The sequence below is a fragment of the Megascapheus bottae genome, chromosome 8 (genome assembly GCF_031878675.1).
Source record: "Megascapheus bottae isolate mThoBot1 chromosome 8, mThoBot2.hap1, whole genome shotgun sequence".
Lineage (NCBI taxonomy): Eukaryota > Metazoa > Chordata > Mammalia > Rodentia > Geomyidae > Megascapheus > Megascapheus bottae.
In genome coordinates, this window is record NC_143516.1 from 11,183,991 (window position 1) to 11,209,519 (window position 25,529).

Genomic DNA, 25,529 nt, shown 5'->3' on the forward strand with positions numbered 1-25,529 from the left:
AGCCAGGTGCTGAAGGCTCACAGTTGTAATCTTAGCTATTCAGGAAGCTAAGATCTGAAGATCACGGTTCAAAGCCAGCCTGGACAGGAAAGTCTGTGAGACTCTTATGTACAATCAACCACCAGAAAACTGGAAGTAGCACTGTGGCTCAAAGTGGTAGAATACTAGCCTTGAGTTTAAGAGCTCAGGGACAGCAGCCAGGACCTGAGTTCAAGTCCCACGATGGACAAAATGTAAAAAGTACACTATACATTACCTCAACAATGAAAAAATAATTTTTTTAAATTGAAAAGTGCAGAAAGGTACTCATCTGATCATTCAAGGATGGAAAATATTCTGAAAACTAGAGAGGGATGGATGTATAAGTGTCTTTTCTTTTTAAATACAGTTTTATGGCTAATATTAAGATATATAGAGGGGTCACTATTTATTTGCTTTTTTGGACAATGTCACTGCTTCCTTTGCTTTCCTCTAGTTTCCTCCTCCTATCCTAGCCCACAAGTTGATTAGGTTGTTTTCCACATAGTGTATGCTGAATGATTATATTTGTTTACACTTCCTCCCTCCCTTTCTGCACTCTTGCCTTTGCTCCCTGTAAAATCCAAAGCACAAACACTACCACTAATAGCAGCAATAACAACAAAAACCATGCTTCCATTTCCTGGAATAAATCATATTTTTCATGTTCAAGTTTAACAATAGTACAGAAGTGTAGAGAATGGATTCCTGGCCTGTTCCATCTTAGACATCACCAAGCTCAATTACAGAAATAAATCAACCAAGGTTATAAGCAAGGATCCGTGATGAAACAAAAACTAGAAGTCTCCCAATTCCAACTCCAGGCTCTGAAAATGTGGATCAACTTTGAAGCAGATAATTTGGAAATAAAGAGAAAGAGTTTGGGGATAATAGGCTTGTTCCTTTGTGAAAGTACTTCCTTAGAACTTAGGGATCTCTTCTTGTTAGGAACTCCCAGTTGGTTGGGGATTAGCCCCAGAACCTCCTACAAACTGGGCCACTGCTTACCACTAAGCTACACTCCCCAAGTCTAACTTAAAGATTATAAATTGTCTTTTTTGTGCAATGAAGTGTTTTGTCTCAGATTGTTTTTTCTTTCTCTTATAATGTTCTCTTCCACTGCGTAATTATTGCATTATCAAACGTATTATTACTGTTCCCATACTAATTTTGCGGACTGCAACAAGTAGGATATAGTGTCTCAGGGCTTGGCGCTCTAGCCACAGTGAATAAACCAGCTTTACAGATTCAGGAGTTTCCTCCTCCTACCCCGCCCCCCGTTCCCTGCCCCGTTCCGGCACGGAAGATTGGCCCTGGGCAGCCACCGTCTCCGCTCATCCAATCAGGACTCAGCGGGAAGGGGCGGGGCTGAGGGGCGCGCGCTGCGCTTCTTGCTGGGTCTGCTCCGGCTGCTTTCGGCATGGAGGATATTTACGCCAAATTTGTGTCCCAGAAAATCAGCAAAACCCGCTGGCGACCGGTGCCGCCCGGAAGCCTGCAGACTGCGGAGACGTTCGCCACGGGCTCTTGGGACAATGAGGTATACCGGCTGCGTGGTCCGGTTCCGCCCCGGGCAGTGCGCGCGCGGACTCCCCGGGTCTCCATTGTGTTCTCTGTAGTAAGGTCTGGGGACCCGAGTGGTAGCCTCGGCTCTTCCCCGGGGGGAGTGAGAGGCTGTGAAGCAGCCATACAAGGGTTACTTTCCGAGACCTTCTCAAGAGGAAAATTTCCGCTTTGCAGGACAATTACGTCTCCCTGTGGTCTATTGGCGATTTTGGAAACGTGGATTCGGACGGGGGCTTTGAGGGAGATCATCAGTTACTGTGTGATATCAGACACCATGGTGATGTCATGGACTTACAGGTAAATCTGTCATGGGCCCGAAAGTGAAGTTTCTCAGATAGAGATACAGGATACCTTCCTTTAAGGCTGGTTTTGCCAAAAAAAAAAAAAAAAAAAAAAGTCATGTAGCCACCTAGCGGTAGAATTGAGACTGGGAAGGAGGATGTAGAATTAGTCCTAGTTTTAAAATTTATTTGTCCTGGGCTGGGAATGTGGCTTTAGTGGTACAGTGCTTGCCTAGAATGCATGACAGGCCTGGGTTCTGTTCCTCAGTACTACATAAAAATAAAAGGCCAGAAGTGGAGCTGTGGCTCAAGCGGTAGAGGGGTGCTGGCCTTGAGCAAAAAGAAGCTCAGGGACAGTGCCCAGACCCTGAGTTCATCAAACCTCAGGACTGGCAACATTTTTTTTTTCTTTTTTGTGGGTCATGGGGCTTGAACTCTGGGCCTGGGCGCTGTCCCTGAGCTCTTCAGCTCAAGGTTACCAGCCTATCCCTTGAGCCACAGCCCCATTTTCTAGTGATTAATTGGAGATAAGAGTCTCAGGTTCTTTAGTGCCCAGGCTGACTTTCAACCTTGATCCTCAGATCTCAGCCTCCTTAGGATTAGAGGTATGAATCACCGTGGCTGGCAGAACTGGCAAATTAAAAAAAAGGTTCATCTCCTTCATGCCAAGTCATGGTTTGGGAGACAGAGATTGTATGTCTATAAATGAAGTTTAGTTTTACCTCACCTCCACCCCCAGTCTCCCACTGTGGATAATCCCAGGACCTCACTTGCTAGGCAGGTGCTTTACTCCTGCATCTGCACATGGACATGGACATGGACACACACACACACACACACACACACACACACACACACACAGACACACAGAGGAATGGAGGCTCTTTGTCGAGAATCACTAGAATTCTTATAGAATCTCATTCTCCAGACTTGATGGATTTTCTGAAGCTCAGCTTCCCAGAGTTGTGTTTGAACTACTGCACCTGCATTGATTTTGATCTGGAATAGCCCCAAATACCTGAATTTGCATACATGTGCACAGGAATATACATACATGTGAGGATGCATATGTATACATGCATGTACACACTCAGATGCAACTTAGCCAAAGACTGATGGCTATAAAAACCAGTTCCCTAATCTCAACACTGAGGTGTAATTCACACTCCAGAATTGCTATGTGGCCTCTCTTCTGGGAACATCTCTTTGATAAATCACTTTAATAAATATAGTCTGGGGAAAAAAAGAGTTACTATTTTCGCCAGGTACCAGTGGCACACATTTGTAATCCTAACTACCTCCAAGAGGCTGAGCAGACTCCATCTTTAAAATAACTACCAAAAGAGAAAGGTTTGCAGTATGGCTCAGGTGATAAGGTAGCTCAAGGCCTCAGTGTACAAACTCCAATATACAAAAATAGAAAGAGGGAAAAAACAAACTATTATTTATGAAAATACTTCTTTTTTTTCCCAGTCCTGGGGCTTGGACTCAGGGCCTGAGTACTGTCAGCTTTCCTCAAGGTTAGCACTCTACCATGTGAGCTACAGCACCACGTCCCAGCTTTTCTGTGTATATGGTATGGAGAAATTGAACCCAGGTCTTTGTGCATGCTGAGCAAGCACTCTACCACTAGGTCAAACTCCCAGCCCGAAAATATTTTTATTTTTATGAAAATTTTTATTTTGAAGTCTGTTTATACATTTTGTTTGATATTTTTAGGCTCTCTGATCTCTTAAATTGTTACAGGGTTTGCTCATAACTGAGTTGAAAAAAATATAAGGACTTTTTCCTTGCTCATATTTCTGAGTCTTTAAATCTATAACAAGCAGGAATTTTCTGTTCAGTTTTTTGACCAGGAAAGAATTGTGGCTGCTTCATCAACAGGATGTGTAACTGTTTTCCTTCACCATCCAAATAATCAGGTAAAAAACTCCAATTTCAAATGTAAGATTATATTTTAATTGTTTTTAGGAAGGTTTAAAGAAGACTGCGCTTAATAATTACAGAAACTTCTGTGGTATTTAAACTTTAAGGTAGCTGGGATAGTATGTTTCTGTAGAACCAGGTACTCCGTACAGTAGTCTGGGGGAGGCAGGATGATTTCTTAAGCTAATGAGTTCAAGACCAAATATGACCCAGCTTTTATAATAAGGAAGGGGTAAAATGTTGCCTACTTGTTTAGGTGTCAGTGTCGGTGTGCTAAGAATTAAACCCAGGGTTTCTAATGTGCATATTGTATTACTGAGCTAGCTATAACCCCTGGCCCCTATTCTCCACTTTTTGGCAGGTGAGTGTAGAGCCATGTTTCTGTGTGCTTTAATGGAATTAGACATCCCTTAAACACATTCTGTTAATTAGATCTAAAAATATGGTATTCTGATGGGTAATCTTCTAACAACTCTTCCTTTTAAAGTGTTTAGTATTTTGAAAAAAGAGCATCATCTAGCTCAGGTACTGTGAGTGAAACAGGAACAGGTAGTTTGCTTAGAACCCAGGTCTTCATTAAAAAATAAGATCCACTACCTCAAGGCAGAGTTCTTCTTGTATGCTAAAGTTTTTCTTGTGTGCTGACCTTCAGACCATGGTGGTGAGAGCAATTTGTTTAAAAAAAAAAAAAAAGCCCTTGCTAGTAATTCAGTTTTAAATTTTAGTGCTTACTAGGTTTGGGAACTAAAAGTCTCCTAATAGGATGGCTGTTGGTGGCTTACGCCTGGAATTCTAGCTACTCAAGAGGGTAAGATCTGAGCATCATGGTTCAAGATCAGCCTGGGCAGGAAAGTCCATGACTCTTACCTCCAGTTAACCACTAGAACACTAGAAGTGGTACTGTGGCTCAAGGTGGTAAAGTGCTACCTTTGAGCAACACCCAGGGTGGGAGTTCAAGCCCTATGACTGATGAAATAAAGTCCAATAAACTGCTGGGCGCAGTGGCTTATTCCTATAATCCTAGCTTCTCAGGAGGCTGAGATCTGAGAATCATGGTTCAAAGCCAGCCCAGTTCAAAGTCAGCTGGGCACTAAAGACCTTGAGACTCTTAACCACTAGAAAAAACCAGACGTGGCACTGTGGACCAAGGGGTAGGGGGGTATCCTTGAGCTGAATTGCTCAGGATCCACACCCAGGCCCAGGGGTAGGGCACCCAGGTCCAGAGTCCAAGCCCCACAACAGATAAAAAAACCCAAAACAACAACAACAACAACAAAAAAATCAATAAACTAACCAAGTATTTCCAGATCTTAACTATTTCTCTTGATGTAGAAAAAGAAAAAAACTTAGCAAAAGATACACAAGTTTATTTCCAGGCTCATTCTCACAAGAATGTAAAGTGTTGCTTATGAACTACCTCATAGCTAAAAGTCATACAGAATATTATTGAACAATAATCCTGGAAGTCTAACGGGAAGTAATTTCTAGGCATTGATACTTGTAAGGTACACAGGAAAGAAGCGAATTATTTTTTAGAATGGTGATATAAAATGATAGTTCTCTAGAACTTTGTTTTGATTACTAGTACTCTTCTTTCTGATGCCTAGACGTTGTCAGTCAGCCAACAGTGGCCAGCGGCTCACTACCACACAGGTCCTGGCAGTCCTTCCTATAGCAGTGCACCATGCACAGGGGTTGTGTGTGACAACCCAGAAATTGTCACAGTTGGAGAAGACGGTCGAATAAATCTCTTCAGAGTTGATCACAAGGAAGCTGTAAGGACTATAGGTAAGAGGAATCATCCTTCACGTAGTAATTGAATACTTTTGCCAAGTAAACATAGAAAATGCTAAGTGTTGTATATAAGCGTATATAAAGCGCATGCCTGAAGTTGTAGCTACTCAGGAACCTGAGTCCTGGGTATTGCAGTTCAAAGCCAGTGTGGACAGAAAAGCCTATGAGACTCTTTCCAAAGATAACCAGCAGTGGGGCCAGGAGTTTGGCCTAGTGGTAAAAGTGCTTGCCTAGCATGTACTCAGACCCAGGTTTAATTCATAGAAAAAGCTGGAAGTGGTGCTGTGACTCAGGTGGCAGAGTGCTAGTCTTGAGAAAAGGCCAAGGACAGTGCTCAGGCCCTGAGTGCAAGCCCCATGACTAGCAAAAAAAAAAGATAACCAGCAAAAAGCCAAGTTGGAGGTATGGTTCAAGTAGTAGACCACCAACTGAGTAAGCTAGCTGAGTAAGCATGAGACCCTGAATTTAAACTCTGGACTGACAAAAAATAATTAAAAAGGAAGAAAGAAAGGACTGATTCCTGTAATCTTAGCTACCTAGGAGGCTGAGATTGGAAGATGTGATTCCAAGCCAGCCTGCGCAGGAGCAATTAACTATTAAATTGCCCAAAGTAGAGCTGTGCTCAAGTAGTGGAGTGTCAGCTTTGAGTGAAAAAGCTAAAGGACAGCACCCAGGCCCTGTGTTCAGAATCCCAATACTTGCACAAATACACACAAGGAAATAATAAAAAGAAAAAATCCTCTATTAAGCAATAGTTCAGGTGTACCTGGTATTTTTCTATCAGATGAATGTTTGTAAGCCTGTACTGATTTAAATCAATCTCCTTCTTTCTTTTTTTCTCTTCCTTTCTTTTTTTCTTTCCTTTCTTTTCTTTCTTTCTCACTCCTAGGGCCTGGGTGCTGGCTAGCTTTTGCACTTTAGGCTGGCATTCTATTAGTTGAGCCACAGCTCCATTTCTCGCCTTTTGTGCTTAATTGGATCTCATAGACTTTCCTTCCCCAATTGGCTTCAAAATGTGATCTTCAAATCTCAAGCCACTTGAGTAGCTATGAGTAGCCACCAATTCCCAGCTAAATTCTCATTTGTAAAATTTCAATTTCATATACTCTTAGGTGAGAAGAGACCTGTTAACTCCCATTACTTCTTAACTTGTAGACAATGCAGATAGCAGTACACTTCATGCTGTAACCTTCCTTCGAACGCCTGAAATTCTTACAGTAAATTCAATTGGACAGTTAAAAATATGGGATTTCAGACAGCAAGGAAATGAGCCCTCTCAGATATTATCACTGTAAGTGTTTTTTTTGTCTTTTCTATTTTGGTACTGGGGATTGAATCGAGGATGTTGTACTTGCTAGGTGAGTAATTTGCCACTGAGGCACATCCCAGCCCATATACTGTAAGTTTTGACTTAAAATTTGTAACATAAAATTAATTGATTCACTTGTTTAGTACAACTGACTGTCAAATCATTTACTACTTTAAATGTTTAACTTTGATAAAGCAAATATAATATGCTGGGCTTAAAACTACTATGATTCACATGTAATAAGTATTTATTATAGGGGCCGGGAGTTTGGCCTAGTGGTAGAGTGCTTGCCTAGCATGCATGAAGACCTGGGTTCGATTCCTCGGTACCACATACATAGAAAAAAGCCGGAAAATAGTGCTGAGGCTCAAATGGTAGAGCTCTAACCTTGAGAAAGTCCAAGGACAGTGCTCAGGCCCTGAGCTCAAGCCCAGGACTGGCAAAAAAAAAAAAAAAAATTATTATATGCAAAGTCTTTTTCTCTTTGAAGTTATTTTAGCTTTTATACTGGTACTAGTAAAGTTTACATTATTTAATGGAAAATATCTCTGTTCCTCAAAGGATTGTCTTGTTAGTGAGTGAAATAAACTCTGAAGTGATTTGAGGATAAAATACATTTCAAGATACCTTTTTCTAATCAGAGTTCTCCTTTTCAAGGTGTTTAACCTTCATATTTCTCTTTAAAAAAGTAGAGTGCTTGCCTACAATGCATGAAGCCTTAGGTTCAATTCCTTGGTACCACATACACATTAAAAGCCTGAAGTGGTGCTGTGGCTCAGGTGATAGAGTGATAGCCTTGAGAAAGCCCAAGGGTAATACCCAGGCCCTGAGTTCAAGCCCCAGGGTAAGAAAGGAATGAAGGAAGGAAGGAAGAGAAAGAGGAAGGAAGGAAGGAAGGAAGAAAGGAAGGAAGGAAGGAAGGAAGAGTAAGCAGAATATGTTAGATTGTCCAGGCAAAATGACATGCTCCTGTAATCCCAGCACTCCACAGGCAGAGGCAGGAGAACCATGAGCCCTATGCCAACCTGGGTTATATACCATGACCCTGTCTTAAAACATTACAAAGAAATAGAATGTGTAAAAGTAAAAACTATATAAACTAAGCATTAAGCCAGGCGTTGGTGCCTGGCCTGTAATCCTAGCTGCTCAGGAGGCTGAAATCTGAGGATTGTGGTTCAAAGCCAGTCCGTGGGACTCTTTTTTTTTTTTTTTTTTGCCAGGCTTGGGCTTGGGCTCGGGGCCTGAGCACTGTCCTTGGACTTTCTCAAGGCTAGAGCTCTACCACTTGAGCCTCAGCACCACTTCCAGCTTTTTTCTATGTATGTGGTACCAAGGAATCGAACCCGGGTATTCGTGCATGCTAGGCAAGCACTCTACCATTAGGCCAAACTCCTGGCCCATCCGTGGGACTCTTATCTCCAATTAACCACCAGAAAACTGGAAGTGGTGCTGTGGCTCAAGTGGTAGAGCGCTATACTTGAGCTGAAGAGTTCAGGAACAGCACTGAAACCCAGAGTTCAAGACCCAAGACTGACTAAATAAATAATTAAATAAAAAAATAAACTAAGCATTAAATAAGATATAAGTACCTGGGCATGATGACATATACCTATATTCCCAGCTACCTGGGGTACTGAGGCAAAATAAGATGTAAATAAGATGGCATAGTTAATGCATACTTTTCAGCCTTAGAAATGGAAATGTGAGAATGGTACAATGGCTCAAGTGATAGAGCACTAGCTCAGTAACAGCACTCAGTCCCTGAGTTCAAGCCCCAGGACCAAGCCAAAAAAAAGAAAGAAAGAAATGGTAATATGTTTTGTACATCTTACCAGTAGTTTTGTTTGTTTTGTTTTTCCCTGATCCTGGGCAATGTCCCCAAGCTTCTTTTGCTTAGGGCTAATACTCTACCACTTGAGCCACAGCGCCACTTCCAGCTTTTCTGGTAATTTATTGGCCATAAGAGTCTTAACAACTTGTCTGCCCAGGCTGGCTGGGAACTGCAGTCTCAGATTTCAGCTTTATGAGCAGCTAGGATAATAGGTAAGAACCACTGACACCTGCACTAGTAGGTTATTCTATTTCCTGTGTTTCTAAATGGAAGAGAGACTAGTTTTGGCTCTTGATTCTCTACTAATTATAAATATAGTCAATGCAGTTAGTTTCAGGGCATCATTTCATAGCTCTAACTACTACACAATTATATATTTAGTAGAATAGAAATGTTTCTTAGTTATGCAAGGATGAATTGTACTTTACTACATATTTGATATGGTTATATCTTTTGCAAAAAGGACTGGTGATCGCGTGCCACTCCACTGTGTGGACAGACATCCTAACCAGCAACATGTTGTGGCTACCGGGGGCCAGGATGGGATGTTGAGTATTTGGGATGTTCGACAAGGTACTATGCCTGTATCTCTGCTGAAGGCACATGAAGCTGAGAGTAAGTACTATGGAAACACAAGTTTTGTTGTTGCTGTTGTTGTTTTGGCCAGTTCTGGGCTTGAGCTCAGGGCCTGAGCACTGCCCTTGGGCTTTCTCAAGGCTAGAGCTCTACCACTTCAGCCATAGCACCACTTCCAGCTTTTTTCTATGTATGTGGTACCAAGGAGTCGAACCCAGGCCTTTGTGCATGCTAGGCAAGTACTCTACCAGTAGATCAAGCTCCTGGTCTAGGAACACAAGTTTTTATTAGGTGGTAGTTATATGACATATAGGGATAATTAACTTTGTGTTTCCAGACATGGAGATCCTTTTAACATCATCATCATTAATGTCTGAATTATATTTAAATAATCTCTTTTAAATAATTAAATATTTTTTTTATTTTACCTTTAACTTTTTTAGTATTATATCCAGAAACTAAGCAATACAGTTTGATGTTTGTCTCTATGCACTTTCACATATATAATACATATATATATATATATTCATTTATTTTTGTCAGTTGTCGGGCTTGAACCCAGACCGGAGTGCTGTCTCGGAGCTTTTTTGCTCAAGGCTAGTGTTCTACCACTTTATAGTTCCATATCCTGCAATTTTTGGCACTTAATTGGAGATGAGAGTCTCGTGGACTTTCCTGCTATGGCTGGCTTCAAATCATGATCTTGAGGTCTTAGCCTCCAGAGTATTTAGGACTTTAGGCACTAGCCATCTGTGCCCACCTTTCTATGCACTTATTTCCTTAGGACAATGTTTTTAGAAGTAGAGTAGCTATGCCAGAATGTTTACCTGTAATGCATGTTATCAGATTGTTGTACCTAAAAAATTGGTTTCTGTTGTAATATTTTTATATGATAAAACCTTAGCAAAATAAATGCATTCCCAACCCCTCCTTATTTTTTTTTTTTGTTTGTTTGTTTGGGTTTTTTTGCCAGTTCTGGGCTTGAGCTCAGGGCCTGAGCACTGTCCTTGGACTTTCTCAAGGCTAGAACTCTACCACTTGAGCCTCAGCACCACTTCTGGCTTTTTGCTATGTATGTGGGGTACCGAGGAATTGAACCCAGGTCTTCATGCATGCTAGGCAAGCACTCTACCACTAGGCCAAACTCCCGGCCCCCCCCTCCTTATTTTTTAATTATACAATATGATTTTCTGGAAACTCCTTCAGAAGATGTTCTTCTCAGAAAAGTAATTTTTTTTTTTTTTTGCCAGTCCCAGGGCTTGAACTCAGGTCCTGAGCACTATCTTTGCACTTTCTCAGGACTAGAGCTCTACCACTTTAGTCACAGCACTACTTCTGGCTTTTTCTATGTATGTCGTACCAAGGAATCGAACCTTGGACTTCACGCATGCTGGGCAAGCGCTCCACCACTAGGCCAAACTCCTGGTCCCAGGAAGGTGGCATTTTTATGGTTTATAGCATGGTATTTAATTGTGGTGGCTGTCAAATTGAAGATTGCCATTATGCAGATATATGTCGTCTATCCCTGACAGCATGCATACTTCAAGCATTTTCTTTACAGCTTTTTTTGTGTGTGGTGGTGGTGGTACTGGGAATTGAACTCAGCGTCACACTTACTGAGCTAGTGCCCTACCACTTGAGCTATGCCTAAAGCCATCTACACTGATTCTTTAAGGTGACATAGCCCAGAGTCACAGAACCATTGTTCAGACCCCCTGTTCACTGTGCATGCTCAAATAACTTCCTAGGTATACGGGCTGCCAGGTGTCTATGAACAACCAGAGTTCCCTTAACATATAGAGCCAGGATGGGGATAGAATGGCAATCCTAATGGGGCTTTTTAAATGCCTATATCTGATACTGGACCCACTTCTTAGAAGATTTGTAGGTTTTGGTGTGCTAGAAATGAATTGCTATTTCTATGATATTTGGCATGAGTACCCATAGTTTGGCATGAGCCAGTACTGAATCTTTACTCTTAGAAACTCATTTATGACCAAGTTCAGGGGCTCACATCTGTAATCTTAGCTACTCAGGAGGCTGAGATTTGAGGATCACAGTTCAAAGCCAGCTGGCACTAAGGTCTGTAAAACTCTTATCTCCAATTAACCACCAGAAAAGTGGAAGTAGTGCTGTGGTTCAGGGGGTAGGACAGTAGCCTTGAGCTGAAGAACACAGGGACAGCACCCAGGCCTAGAATTCAAGTCCCCCCCAAAAAAACAAAACAAAAACAAACTCATTTGTGGCCTCTCAGTCTTTCCAGTAATAGAACATTCACTAGGGACCCAGGAATTGAAAGACACCAATTTCAATAAAAGAAATATTTTCAATGCAGTCTCATGCTCATTCTTTTCTGTAAATAGTGTGATAGGTTAAGTCGCTTAACTTAGCAACTAGTTTTACTTAATTTTTTGGCTCAGTCCACAAGTAGATTTACTTGACTTTTTTCTGATAGTTATATCCTTTTTTATTTTGCCTGTCTTGGGGCTTGAACCTGGGGCTTGGGCACTATTCTCAAATTTCTTCTTGCTCAAGGCTTACGCTCTATCACTTGAGCCATAGTGCCAGTTCTGGCTTTTTCTGAGTAGTTTATTGGAGGTAGGAGAGTCTTGGATTTTTCTGCCTAGGCTGGCTTTAAATGGTGATCCTCGGATCTCAGCCTCTTGACTTGCTAGGGTTACAGATATTAGCCACCAGCAGGCACCTGGCTTAGTTATATTATCTTTTCTTTAATTTTGAAGCCTTTTTAAATCAACTTGTAGGCACATGATGGACGATACTGGCAATGAGACCTAGAGATAAGGTTTTGATGTTGCTTGCTTAATCTGGATAGGAATAAGTTTCTCACTTTTTATCTCATAGTGTGGGAAGTTCACTTTCACCCATCCAACCCAGATCATTTGTTTACTTGTTCTGAAGATGGATCCCTCTGGCACTGGGATGCCTCCACAGATGCACCCGAAAAGTCTTCGCTCTTTCACCAAGGTAAAGTATCTTAATCAATATTTTTCTTGGTCCTAGTTTGCTACTTTTTCTTCTTTTTTGTAGTACGAGACACAGGTTTAATTTCTCAGTATCATGTATTAAAAAAAGCCGGAAATGGTTCTGTGGCTCAAGTGGTAGAACTCTTCTCCTTGAGAAAGCCCAAGGACAATGTTCTGGCCCTGAGCTCAAGCCCTGGACTGGCAAAAGAAAAAAAAAAAAAGAGGGGCCGGGAGTTTGGCCTAGTGGTTAAAGTGCTTGCCTAGCATGCATGAAGATCCGGGTTCAATTCCTCGGTACCACATACATAGAAAAAAGCCAGAAGTGGTGCTGAGGCTCAAGTGGTAGAGCTCTAGCCTTGAGAAAGTCCAAGGACAGTGCTCAGGCCCTGAGCTCAAGCCCAGGACTGGCAAAAAAAAAAAAAAAAAAAAAGATTGAATCTAGGGCTTTTCACATGTTAGGCAAGCATTGTGCTGCATCCAAAGTTCTTGGTTTTTTTGAAGCTTAAGTTTCATTATGTCAGACTGGTCTTCAATTTACTTTATATCCCAGGTTGGCTTTAAACTCCACATCCTATGCCTCAAACTCCTCATTGCTGAGATTATAGGTGTGTGCTACCATGCTACCACATATATATATATATATATATATATATATATATATATATATATATATATATATTTTTTTTTTTTTTTTTTTTTTTTTTTTTTTTGCCAGTCCTGGGCTTGGGCTCAGGGCCTGAGCAGTACTGTTCCTGGATTTTCTCAAGGCTAGGGCTCTACCACTTGAGCCACAGCACCACTTCTGGCTTTTTGCTATGTATGTGGTACTGAGGAATTGAACCCACCTCTTCGTGCATGCTAGGCAAGCACTCTACCACTAGGCCAAACTCCCGGCCCCACATTTTTATAATTTTAACATGAAAAAATGGCAAAAATTTGCTGGGCATGGTGGCTCATGCCACCATGTTTGTTAAACATGACATTTGAAATATGATTTAAAAATCGGTGTTAATAAAATCTTTCAAAAAAAGAGAGCGTATTAAGAGAGTAAAAATCAAGAAATGGCAGTACAGTTAATATGTCTTATAAAGGACCTATAAATGCTGCTCAAGTTGCTTCTGGTTCAACAGCTTTCTACTTAAGTACTTCCTATATTGTCATTGCCAGTAGGAAGGGCTGCTTCTGTCCTTCTCTTTGCAGTCCTCCACCAGTAGTGCCTCTCCTTGCAAGGCCATCTGATGACAGATGACAGAGGTACCTGGGAAATGGAGTTTTCAGATTCCTACCCCCTACGGCACATAATGAAGCATAGGAAATGGGTAAAATATGCAAGGGAAAAAGCACAGCAAATGCACTACTGCCTACTGTGAGGAAGCATAAAGCCAGTAGGAGGATGGAGACTAAAGGCAGAGGACTGGAGGGAGAGCGCAGTAGTAAAGCTCTTGCTAACATTCAAGTTGGATTTGACCACCAGCACCACAAAACATAACAGAAAAGACGGAGAGGAGAGCTGTGCTAGAGGTTATTCAGACACATTCTTCTTAGCAGAAATAACATTTGGGCAGATACCTGCACGAAGTGAAGGTACGAATCACCTGAATGCATCCCAGACAGAGGGCCTGAGGTAGGAGGAACACACCAGCCACAGGCTACAGGTCAGCCCGCAGTGAAGGCGAGGAGTAGGAGGTAAGGACTAGTAGTGGAGCCCACAGATCCGGTAGGAGTTGGTAGGCCGTAAGACAAGATTGTATCCTTTCTGATAGGATGGTCTCAGGATTTTGAACAAGGATACAGTACCGTCCAACCAGTAGTTCTACGAATTACTGGCTGGGGCCAGGAGTTTGGCCTACTGGTAGAGTGCTTGCTCAGCATGCACTAAGACCCTGTTTTATTCCTTGGTACCACATACATAGAAAAAGTCGGAAGTGGTGTTGTGGCTCAATTGGTAGAGCTTTGGCCTTCAGAAAAGCCCAATGACAGGGGCCGGGAGTTTGGCCTAGTGCTTAAAGTGCTCGCCTAGCATGCATGAAGACCCGGGTTCGATTCCTCAGTACCACATACATAGAAAAAAGCCAGAAGTGGTGCTGAGGCTCAAGTGGTAGAGCTCTAGCCTTGAGAAAGTCCAAGGACAGTGTTCAGGCCCTGAGCTCAAGCCCAGGACTGGCAAAAAAAAAAAAAAAAGAAAAGCCCAATGACAGTGCCCAGGCCCTGAGTTCAAGGCCCAGGACTGGCCAAAAAAAAAAAAAAAAAAGAATTATTGGCTGCTCTGGAAAGTACACTATTGGAGAGGGCTGAGGAAAGTAGAAGCTGTATTCTATTAATATACTTTGGCATTCTTAATCTGGAAATCTGGAAACCAAATGTTCCAAATCTGGAACTCCTTTAAGTTTTTACAAGACACCACAAATAAAAAATTAGACAACCAACCTTATGTGATGGGGTACTCAAAACCTAGGTACATTAAAACTTGTATAAAATTACTTTCAGGCAGGGCTGGGGGTATGGCCTAGTAGAGTTCCTACCTAGGATCATGAAGCCCTAGGTTCAATTCCTAGGTACCACATATACAGAAAAATCTGGAAGTGGTGCTGTGGCTGAAGTGGTAGCCTTGAGAAAGCCCAAAGACAGTGCTCAGGCCCTGAGTTCAAACCCCAGGACTGGAAAAAAAAATTGCCTTCAGGATGTGTGTATTTGGTGTGTGGGCAACATTAATTTCATATTTAGACTCAGGTCTTACCCTTAAGATAGCTCATTATGTCTATGCAAATATTTCAAAAATCCAAATACTTCTTTCTGAGCCCAAACATTGAGGCCAAAGGACACTCAATCAGTGTGTTAATTTGCACAGCATTCCAGGGCAATGTAAAAATGTAGGAATGACTAAAAAATGGAGGATAATGTTCTGAAACACTAGAAGAATTCTGGAGAAAGTGGGTCTGGAGAAAGTGGGGGTGGTGGCTCACACCTGTAATCCCCTCAGCTACTCAGGAGGCTAAGATCTGAGGATCACAGTTCAGTGCCCGCCCGAGCACTAAAGTCTGTGAGACTCTTATCTCCAGTAACCACCAGAAAACTGGAAGTGGTGCTGTGGCTCAAGGGATAGGATGGCGCGCAGGCCCAAAGTTCAAGTTCCATGACTTACCAAAAAAAGGAAAAGGGTCTAGAGTTGTGTTGAGTCCCCTAACATTCACCTAAAATTCTAGAAAAATCAGGACTGTGGAACATTGTATACATCTAATTTTAAGGTTTGAAAATGGAAACAACCTGGAATTGAAATTGTTTTTGTGTTTACTATTATAAGAAATGATATTATATACTGTTAAAAAGTTAAATGTAAGGCCAGGCCCTGTAATCCTAGCTACTCAGAAGGCTGAGATTTGAGGATCCCAATTGGGCTTCATATTCTCAGTTTATTTATTTATTATTTTTTTTTGTCACGAGGCTTGAATGCTGGGCCTGGGTATTGTCCCTGAACTCCACAGCTCCTAGCCCTGGAGTCACAATCCCAGTTCCCATTTTCTAGCAGTTAATTGGAGTCTCAGATTCTTTAGTGTCCAGGCTGGCTTTGAACTTCGATCTTCACATCTCAGCCTCCTGATTAGCTAGGATTACAGGTATGAGCCACCGTGCCGGCTTTCTCAATTGACTTTTGTTGTTGTTGATTGTAGGTTTAAGGGCTTGAACTCAGGGCCTGGACACTGGCCCTGAGCTCTTTGAACCTTGTCCTCTGATATTAGCCTCCTACCATTAAGGATTACCAGTGTGAGCCGTCAGAACCAAGTAACCAATACAATTATCTTCAGTTAACTACAAAATGGCAGAAGTGAAAGTATGACTTAGCTTAAGTGGTAGAGTGCTAGCCTTGAGCTGAAAAACTTCAGCCTAGGATCTGGCATACATATACCCACCACCACCACCACCCCCAAAAAAACAGTTTTAAAAGCTCTTTTTCCCTTTCCTTTTTTTTCCTCCTAGGAAGAACCAGTACTTTTCTGTCTCACAACATTAGTAACCAGGCTATGGTTCACCACTCTCTCACAAGTTCCTGGCTTAGCACTGATCCTGCAAAAGACCGAATTGAGATCACAAGCTTGCTGCCCAGCCGGACTCTGTCTGTGAACAGTTTGGATGTTTTAGGTCCTTGTCTTGTGTGTGGAACAGATGCAGAAGCAATTTATGTCACCAGACAACTCTTTTCCTGAAAGTACTGCAGTTAGCCTTTTGCATTCCATTGTACAAAATTTTATTATCAGGAAAGTCAGTATTTGTGGCAGAAGCATTAGTAAATCATTGTTAATGTTGATGCCCAGTTTTGACTTTCATTTTTGGATTCTTCTACACCACTTGCTAAAAACCTTGGAGCACAAGGAAATGCATCAGAATGATCCTTGTGCTGGTAACACACTGCCCTCCGGCAGACTTACAGCTGATGGAACCAGTTCTTTCATTTTTCATGTTTTGGTATTTAACACTGTCAAACCATCAATGGGTTCTTATATTTGGAGTATGCCATCCCTAGTGACATTCATTATTAAGATCTTTTTCTTTTTTTAATGTATTACTGGGGACTGAACTCTGGGCCTAGGAGGCAAGCATTCTAACTCTGAATTATAATTGCCAGTCCATTTGCCTTTCTCTTCCCTCCCTCCTTTCCTCCTTTTCTTTTTGTGTTCATTCTGAGGCTTGAACTCAGGGCCTGAGTTCTGTCTCTGAGCTACTTCTTTTTCTTTCTTTTCCTTTTTTGCTGGTGCTCAAGCTAGTGCTTGAGCAAAAGCACTACAGTGCCCTTTCTGGCTTTTTCTCAAAAGTTTATCAATAGAGAAGAGTCATGTAGACTTTCTTCCTGTCTTGGCTTCGAACTGTGATACTTAGATCTCAGCCTCTTGAGTAACTAGGATTACAGGTGTGAGCCACCACACCTGGCTTATATTCTACTTTTTGAAAATATTTACATAGCTCAAAATATTTGATTAAAAAGCCTTAGTAACTGGACTTGGAAGATAGTTCAGTGACATGTTTGCCATGCTTAGTAACCTTGGTTCAGTCCCCACACTGAACTGCCAAGTAAGATAATTACTCATGACATCTGAAGAATTTGGAAAGAATATTGATAGAAAATTTTAATCTGTATAGGTTTAGTGTTGGGACTAATTGTTTAAGACGTTAAAAAATCATTCAGTACAGCAAATACAGGCAAAAGAAAAAAATTTCAGTACTTACAAACCCAGAGGCAGTATTCTTTTTATGCTTCTCTATCCATCACCCTGTTGGTACATTTTTTTTTTTTTCCTGCAGTGCTGGGGTTGAGCTCAAGGCCTCTTGCATACTCGACAAAATATTACTGGGTTTTTTTGTTTTGTTTTTTGCCAGTTCTGGGGCTTGAACTCAGGGCCTAAACACTGTCCTTGGGCTTTCTCAAGGCTAGAGCTCTACCGCTTGAGCCATAGCACCACTTCTACCTTTTTTCTATGTATGGTATGGAGGAACCCAGGTTTTCATGCACGCTAGGCAAGCACTCTATCATTAGGCCAAACTCCTGGCCTAATACTACTGAGTTCTAACTTCTGCCTGTACATTTTTAAATAAAAATGAAAATATATCACAGATATGATTTTTGTAGATATGATTATTTAACAATAGTTATCTTGTCACTTTGAACCAATGTTTTTTTCTCACATACTGCAATACTATTCAACCATAAAAAATTGAAATATTTTCAAGAAAATGGATGGAACTAAAAATTGATCATATTAAGCAAAATAAGCCAAACTAAGAAAAGTAATACATATGAGCCTGAGAAGAGCCAATCACCAATATTACTTACACTTGAATTTGTATTAAATATTTTAACTAGGGATTTTAGTTTAGTGCAACTGAAATTTGCTTTCGTTTGTTTTATCTCAGAGACCACAAATATATATATACGTATATATATTTTTTTAATTAATTTATTTTTTGCCAGTCCTGGGCTTGGACTAAGCGCTTGAGCACTGTCCTTTGACTTTCTCAAAGCTAGCACTCTACCACTTGAGCCTCAGCACCACTTCCGGCTTTTTTCTATGTATGTGGTACCGAGGAATCAAACCTGGGTGTTCGTGCATGCTAGGCAAGCACTGTACCACTAGGCCAAACTCCCGGCCCCAAGAAACCACAAATATTTTAATTCCTCTCCTATATTATTGCTTAAAACTATGCTTAGTGGCTTATTTTAGGAAAAGCCTTCCCAGTCTTTTCAAATAGTCTTTAGGCAAGTTTGCCTTCCTAGCCTTTCTTGAGTGACTCCTATTTTTAAGTGATTTTTCTTTTTTCTTTTTCTTTTTTTTTTTTTTTTTTTTGGTTCTGGTCCTGTGGTTTGAACTCAGAGCCTGAGGTGTTGTCACTAAGCTTTTTTGCTCAGTGCTAGTGCTCTGCCACTTGAGCCACCACTCTGGGCTTTTTTGGTACTTAAATGGGACAAGTGTCTCATGTGCTTTTCTGTCCTGCTCAGCGTGGCTTTGAACCTTGATCCTCAGCTCTTAGCTTCTTGCATAGCTAAGATTACAGGCGTTAGCCTGGCTAGTCCAATGTGGCTAGACCGCAGCCTGGCTAATCCTTACTTTTTATATTCTTTGGTCACATTTTTCATATTCTGGAGTTCATACAGTTGAGTTTTGCTTTTCACATACTTGTTCTTATGTTCATATCAGTACAGGAAAGAACTAACAACTCCTTTGGACTTTCTATTGAAGCCTATCCAAAGATTTCCATCGCAGCAATACAGATCTTCAAATGTGAGGACTAGCAGCACTGGTTACTAATCCCTAGACATTACCCACAGGAAGTACACACTTCATCTTTCGTTACCACCCCCACCTACTTTTTCTCTAATTTTCCTTTCTTCTTTTCTACCTCGCAGCAGTACACCTCCCAGACCTATAAAGAACAATTCATTTAGTTTCCTGAATTAGCTAGGCATTTCCAAAATAACTGTTTATAGATATACTTTCCTTTAAATAGCTTTAAGTGCTGGTGGGAATGTGAACTAGTACAACCACTCTGGAAGGAAGTTGGGAGGTACCTTGAAAAACTAAACATAGACCTTTCCTACCACCCAGCCATACCACTCCTAAGGTATCTATCCTGAACATCATAACCCAGGATATAAGGACACCTGCACAGCCATGTTTATCTCTGTACTATTCACAATAGCCAAGCGATGGAAACAACCCAGATGCCCCACTACAGATGAATGGGTACAAAAATGTGGTACATATGTACAATGGAATTCTACATAGCCACCAGACAAGATAAAATAATGGCTTTTGCTGGGAAGTGGGTGGAACTAGAGCAAATCATGTTGAGTGAGATAAGCAAAGACCAAAGGAACAAACGGTGCATGGTCTCCTTGATATGTGGGTTTTAGATTTAAATAATACAAGATCAATGACTCAATACTTTGGTACTCCAGGTCCTTGATGTGAATTTGGAGATATAAATATATCTGGCCATATAGGTCTATGACGGGGTATACTATAGGTATAGCTTGACATATAGATTGATATATATCTATGACATACAAAGACTCAGCTTAATTTTAATTATATTCTTAAACTTATGTGCCATTGATTGCATAGTTTTTTTTCTTGTATACTTGCTTGTAGAACATGACATTTGAAATATGATGTAAAAACTCAGTGTTAAGCACAGCGTGGTGGCTCATGCCTGTAATCCTAGCTACTCAGGAGGCTGAGATCTGAGAATCTCGATTGAAAGCCAGCCCTCCAGCCTGGGCACTAAAGTCTAGAAGACTCTTATCTCCAATTAATCACTCGGCTGAGGCTCAGGGATAGGGTGGTAAGTAGCCCTGAGCTGAAGAGCGCAGGGACAATGCCTAAGCCCATGGGTAGGGTGGTAGACTTGAGCTGAAGAGCTCAGGGACAGTGCCCAGGTCCAGAGTTCATGCCCCATGCCCCACAAAGAAATAAAAATAAAAAAAAAAAACAATGTTAATGAAGTTTTGATTTAAAAAAAGAAACAGCTTTATGAAGAAGTTCGGTGGATTGGTGAGTCAGGACACATTCTGGGAGTTCTATGCACTTGTAAACATAATTCTTCTTGAGCAGAGCAAGCAGGCCTGAAAACCTAGATTTAGATATTGAGTTCGAGGGCTGAAAATGTCCCTGTAGGATTACTCAGTTACTTAAGTTGAAAAAAACCAAAAACGTTTAGGGGATGTTGGCTACTCGGCTTGGGCTGTATCCTACAAATTCTGAACTTGCTTGTGGAATATAAAATTGCAAGCAAGTGTCCTTTGGTGCTGGGGCCGGGGCTTGAACTGTGCCCCATTCCTAGCCCTTGACTGTGTTCCACTATTTCCAGTCCAGCATTTTACTGGTTGAGCAGAGACAGTCTCCTGGACTTTTCCGCCTGGACTGACTAGGACCTGCAGTCCTAACCTTCCGAAAAACTGAGATTACAGGTTGAACCACAGCCCCAGGCCTGAATGTAATCATACACCTCAGATAAAATAACCTTTCGTGTTTAAAATTTTTATAGTGCTGCAGTAGAAAACTAAAAGGAAGTATCTAGTACCTATCTACTGTATATTCCGCCATGTCTGTAATAATATCTACAATGTCTACTGCACGTTCTGTAATAGCTACATATCTACATCTACACACGCACACATTCTGGAGGCGAAATGTGCGTAGGTGTCCAGGCCGGTAAATCTCAGGCGGCCGAGGCTGGAGGATCTTCATGTAGGAAGATTTTGTCTCCGGTCTTTCCCCGCCCCAGTAAAAACAAAAGCCAAACCAACCAACAGAGACGGGCAGCGCAAGCAAACTCCACAGAGCCAAGGATCCCTATTTAACAACAAGGAAACCCCTCGCGCCGCGGATTCTGCTGCCGGACCTTTGCACCGGCCAGCCTAGGCTCCCGGCCGGGCCCCGGCGAGGGCCTAAGCCCTAGGCCGAGTCCCGGGTCCCGGCGCCTCGGCCCTCGCTCGCCCCCCCAGGCAAGGCTCGGTGGACGGCCTCGCACGCGCCGCGGCCAGTCGGGGCGGGGGAACGTCTCTGCCGCGATCGAGTCACGTCGAGGGGGCGGCGGGAGGGAGCGACGTGGGGCGACGCCCACCCACGCTCGGGGGGGGGGGGCGGGCAGCGAACGAGCGGCCCGGGCCGGAGGCTGCACACGGGGTGCCGGCTCCCCGCAGCCTGGCGGCCCGAAGCCCCCAGTCGTCGGGCCCCCGCGCAAGCGACGCCGGGAAATGCCCACATCCGGGAAACCTGCAGCGGAGTGCGGCGGCAGCGGCGGCGACACGGAGTGGAAGGCAAAATGGCGGCGGAGGCGGAGGCCTGGTGCTGAGGGGAGAGCCCGGTCCCCGCGAAGGGCCGCGGTCGGCCCCCCCGACCCCCTCCCCGGCGTCTCTCCCCGCCCGGGCCTACCCCAAAGCCCTCAGGGGTAACTGCGGGGCTCTGGGACCGGCCTCCGCACCTGCCCCGGGGCCGTGGCCGCGGTCCAGGAGCCCCGCTGGTTCCCGCAGGTAGGTCGGGACCTGGCGGAGCGGGTGGGGCTCTCGCTCTCCCTTTCAGAGCCGAGTCGGCGGGGCGGAGGCCGCCGGGGCCCACGCCCATCCCCGCTGGCGGGGGTCCAGGGGCCGCGGTGGACGGGCGGGCCGAGCCGGCCGCGTCCAGGCCCGACTCGGCGGCCGGCGGCGGTGACCCCAGCTGAGCCCTGCCTCGGGGAAGTGAAGGTGGGCCGCGCCCAGGCCGCGGGGAGAGCCCGGGGCTCCTCGGCCTCGGACGAGCGGGGCGCCCGCACGAAAGCCAGCCTGCCTCTCCCCGGCGGCCTCGCGCCGCCGGTCTGCCCCCCCTCTCCTCCCCCCACCCCCACCCGCGCCGGCCCAGTGGGGAGGAAAGGGAAAACGCAGGAAAAGAACTCCCACAGGTCTTGGGATCGCCCCCAGTGGGGCCTGAATCCTGGGTGTGACTGAAGATCTCCCGGAATCCTCTTTCCAGTCCTTTGTGGTGTGTTAGGTCACAGTTCGTAGCTGGAAGGGGTGAGGGAAATGGACGTGTCTTTGTGGAGTACGTGTAGGGTAAATACGGAAAGAATTAGAGGCACGTTATTCATCGGAACTTGAAAGAGAATCTGGATGACTCTTGGGCGACTTCATTCTTTTAACCTTCATTCAGTTGAAAGTCATTTTGTAAGGGAGCAGCAGAATTGAATATCCACTCATATGTCAGATATGGCCTTTAGAATAGATACTAGAAGTGTCTCATAAATCCAGGGAGCCATATGTAAGTCTCAGGTACAGTAAATTGTCACTTCAGTTTTGGAAATGGATTTGAATGGCTGAGATCGTGAAACGTTAAGACTTTTTATGGACTGCTGGTTGCAAGTTAAATTGTATCAGTTTTCCTCTTTGAGGAAGACGAGGTGGGACATTATGCTTGGAATGAGTGTCAGATACTTATCTCTGCTAAGTTACCTGCATTTGTGGTTATATTACCTAAGCTTGTTTCTTCACCTTTAAATACACAGTCTGGTAAAAAATAGGTTAGTTGATTCCCTTGGGCTCTGGAGGAATTTGACTGATTTTGCAGTAAAAGAAGCAGCATTGTATTCCTCTGACAGGCTGCTTTGGCAAGAAACTAGATCGTGGCACCGGTTTGGGAAAAACACATTCTTTTTGTGTCTGTTGATTGAGTGTGCCTTGTTGCTCTCCAAAATAATTACAAAATACTTCTGCTACTACATTTTGTTTTTTAATGTATGAAACCTGGCTTTTATTCTTCAGGATCAGTTGTTCCCCCCCCCCCACTGTTAGTCCTTTCTGTACATTTGTGTCACAAATATATACATTGTATACATTTAGTCTTGGAACAGTTTCTAATCTGGTTGTTTTTTTTTTTTAGATGTGATATTCATATTAGGGGGCAACTTTTGTGCATTGTTCACTGAACAACACTATTGGTAGAAATGGTCATTTTTCTGCAGGAAGATAATGATTGCTTTGCTAGGTGCCAGTGGCTCCGGCCTGTAATCCTAGCTGCTCAGGAAGCTGAGATCTGAGAATTGCACAAAGGAGATGTATCTACAATTAACCACTAGAAAACGGTAAAGTGGTGCTGTGGCTCAAGTGGTAGAGTTATGTAGTCTTGAGCTGAAGAGCTCAGGGACAGTGCCCAGCCCCGGAGTTCAATCCACCACCACCCAACAACAAAACAAAAGATTGCTTCCTCCCCCCCTCCCCCCCAGTATCACTTGGCCTTATGCATGCTCTAACATTGAGCTATAGCCCTGAGTCTTTGTTGTTGTCTTTTGTCAGTCCTGGGGCTTTAACTCAGAGCACTGTCTTGGGTTTTTTCCTCAAGGTTGGTGCTCTACCACTTAAGCCACAGCACCACTTCTGGCTTTTCTATGTATGTGGTCTGAGGAATTGAACCTCAGTCTTCGTGCATGCTAGGCAAGCACTCTACCACTAGGCCAAACTCCCTGCCCATTTTATTTTATTTATTTATTTTTTTGCCAGTCCTGGGTTTGGGCTCAGGGCCTGAGCACTGTTATTGGACTTTCTCAAGGCTAGAGCTCTACCACTTGAGCCACAGCACCATTCCTTGCTTTTTTCTATGTATGTGGTACCGAGGAATCGAACCTGGGTCTTAGTATATGCTAGGCAAGCACTCTACCACTAGGCCAAACTCCTGCCCCCCCCCCTTTTTTTTTAAAGACAAGGTCTTGCTTAGTTTGAGGCCCAGACTGATCTCAAATCTGACATCCTCCTGCCTCAGCCTTCTAAGTAGCTAGGATTGCAAACATACATCACCAGGTTCAGCCTTTTTTACTTTTGATCAGTTGTTTCTTAGAAAATAAATGCAAAAAATGTCAGTGTGTAGAGATTTGTGAATATCACTCTCAACAATTAAAGTTATACTGTACTACTATGAAACAAACACATGTTCTCAGGGGAGGGGCTGGGAGCACTGCCTAGTGGTAGCATGCACGAAGCCTTGGGTCCTATTTCCTGGAACCACGTATACAGAGAAAGCCGTACTGGTGCTGTGGCTCAAGTGGCAGAGTGCTAGTGCTAGGCCTTGAGTTCAAGCCCCAGAACTGGCAAAAAAAAAAAAAAAAAAAAACCCACATTCTCATAACTTTTTATATGTTTAAATCAACCCAAGTAACACTTTGAAATTTTATTATATAATGGTACAATATTTTTTTAAAGAAAAAATTGTAGGGGTTGCATAAGTGTCCATGTATGTACTAATACTGTGGCTAGAACTCAGAGCCAGGTGTTTCCCCTTAGCCATCAGGGGCAGAAATGTCTGCAGGACTCCATCTCCAAAATAACCAGTAAAAAAGCAGTGTTAGAAGTGTAACTCAAGTGGTAAAGCTGAGCAAGCCAAGAAAGCCTGAAATCTTGAATTCAAACCCCAGTACTTGCAAAAAAGAAAAAAATGATAATGCCATTGTTGGTCATACTTCATTGACATGATTATAAATTAGTATACAAGAGTAAGTATCAAAACTATGTATTTTCTTCCATATATATATATATATGTATGTACATGTGCCACCTATATACACATACTTATAGGGGTTTGTGTGTGAAATGTATGAGGGATTTGGTGGTTTTTTTTTTTTTTTTTTTTTTTGCCAGTCCTGGGCTTGAGCTCAGGGTTTGAGCACTGTCCTTGGACTTTCTCAAGGCTAGAGCTCTACCACTTTGAGCCTCAGCACCACTTCCGGCTTTTTCTATATATGTGGTACCGAGGAATCGAACCTGGGTCTTCATGCATGCTAGGCAAGCACTTTAACCACTAGGCCAAACTCCCGGCCCCATGGGATTTGGTGGTTTTTTTGTTTTGTTTTGTTTTTGTTTTTGTTTTGCCAGTCCTGGGCTTGAGCTCAGGGCCTGAGCACTGTCCTTGGACTTTCTCAAGGCTAGAGCTCTGCCACTTGAGCCACAGCACCACTTCTGGCTTTTTCTAAGTATGTGGTACCGAGGAATTGAACCCGGGTCTTAGTGCATGCTAGGCAAGCACTCTACCACTAGGCTAAACTCCTGGCCCCTTAAAGACTTTTTTATCTAGGCTGTCTTGGAACTGGATCCTCCAGTCTCAGCCTCCTATATAGCTTAGGTTGACTGGCATGTGCCAGTGCATCCAGCTATTGATTAAAAAGGAGTCTGTGGGCTTCTTGTCCAGGCTAGCCTATGGCTATGGTCCAAAGTCCTCCTGTTCTGTCTTCCAAAT

The 25,529-nt window shown here is 43.1% G+C and overlaps 2 protein-coding genes across 3 annotated transcripts in view; both read left to right on the plus strand.

Annotated features, from left to right (window-relative positions):
- Positions 1–1,390: 1,390 nt before the first annotated feature.
- On the plus strand, positions 1,391–17,314 carry Nup43 (nucleoporin 43). 2 transcript variants are annotated; one of them, XM_090337624.1, is made up of 8 exons: positions 1,391–1,558; positions 1,759–1,881; positions 3,710–3,787; positions 5,399–5,579; positions 6,741–6,876; positions 9,189–9,340; positions 12,164–12,286; positions 16,261–17,314. In XM_090337624.1, the coding sequence occupies exons 1-8, from the start codon at positions 1,439–1,441 to the stop codon at positions 16,485–16,487; spliced, it is 1,140 nt and encodes a 379-aa protein (XP_090193750.1). In that variant the 5' UTR covers positions 1,391–1,438; the 3' UTR covers positions 16,488–17,314. The 2 variants fall into 2 exon arrangements, with proteins under 2 accessions (XP_090193750.1, XP_090193751.1); XM_090337625.1 differs by lacking the exon at positions 3,710–3,787.
- Positions 17,315–21,433: 4,119 nt separating this feature from the next.
- The window catches only part of Lats1 (large tumor suppressor kinase 1), a 31,667-nt gene continuing 27,571 nt past the window's right edge, over positions 21,434–25,529 (plus strand). The window contains exon 1 of the mRNA XM_090337969.1: positions 21,434–21,808. The gene's annotated coding sequence lies outside the window, so the exon portion shown is untranslated. The remainder of the gene's footprint in view (positions 21,809–25,529) is intronic.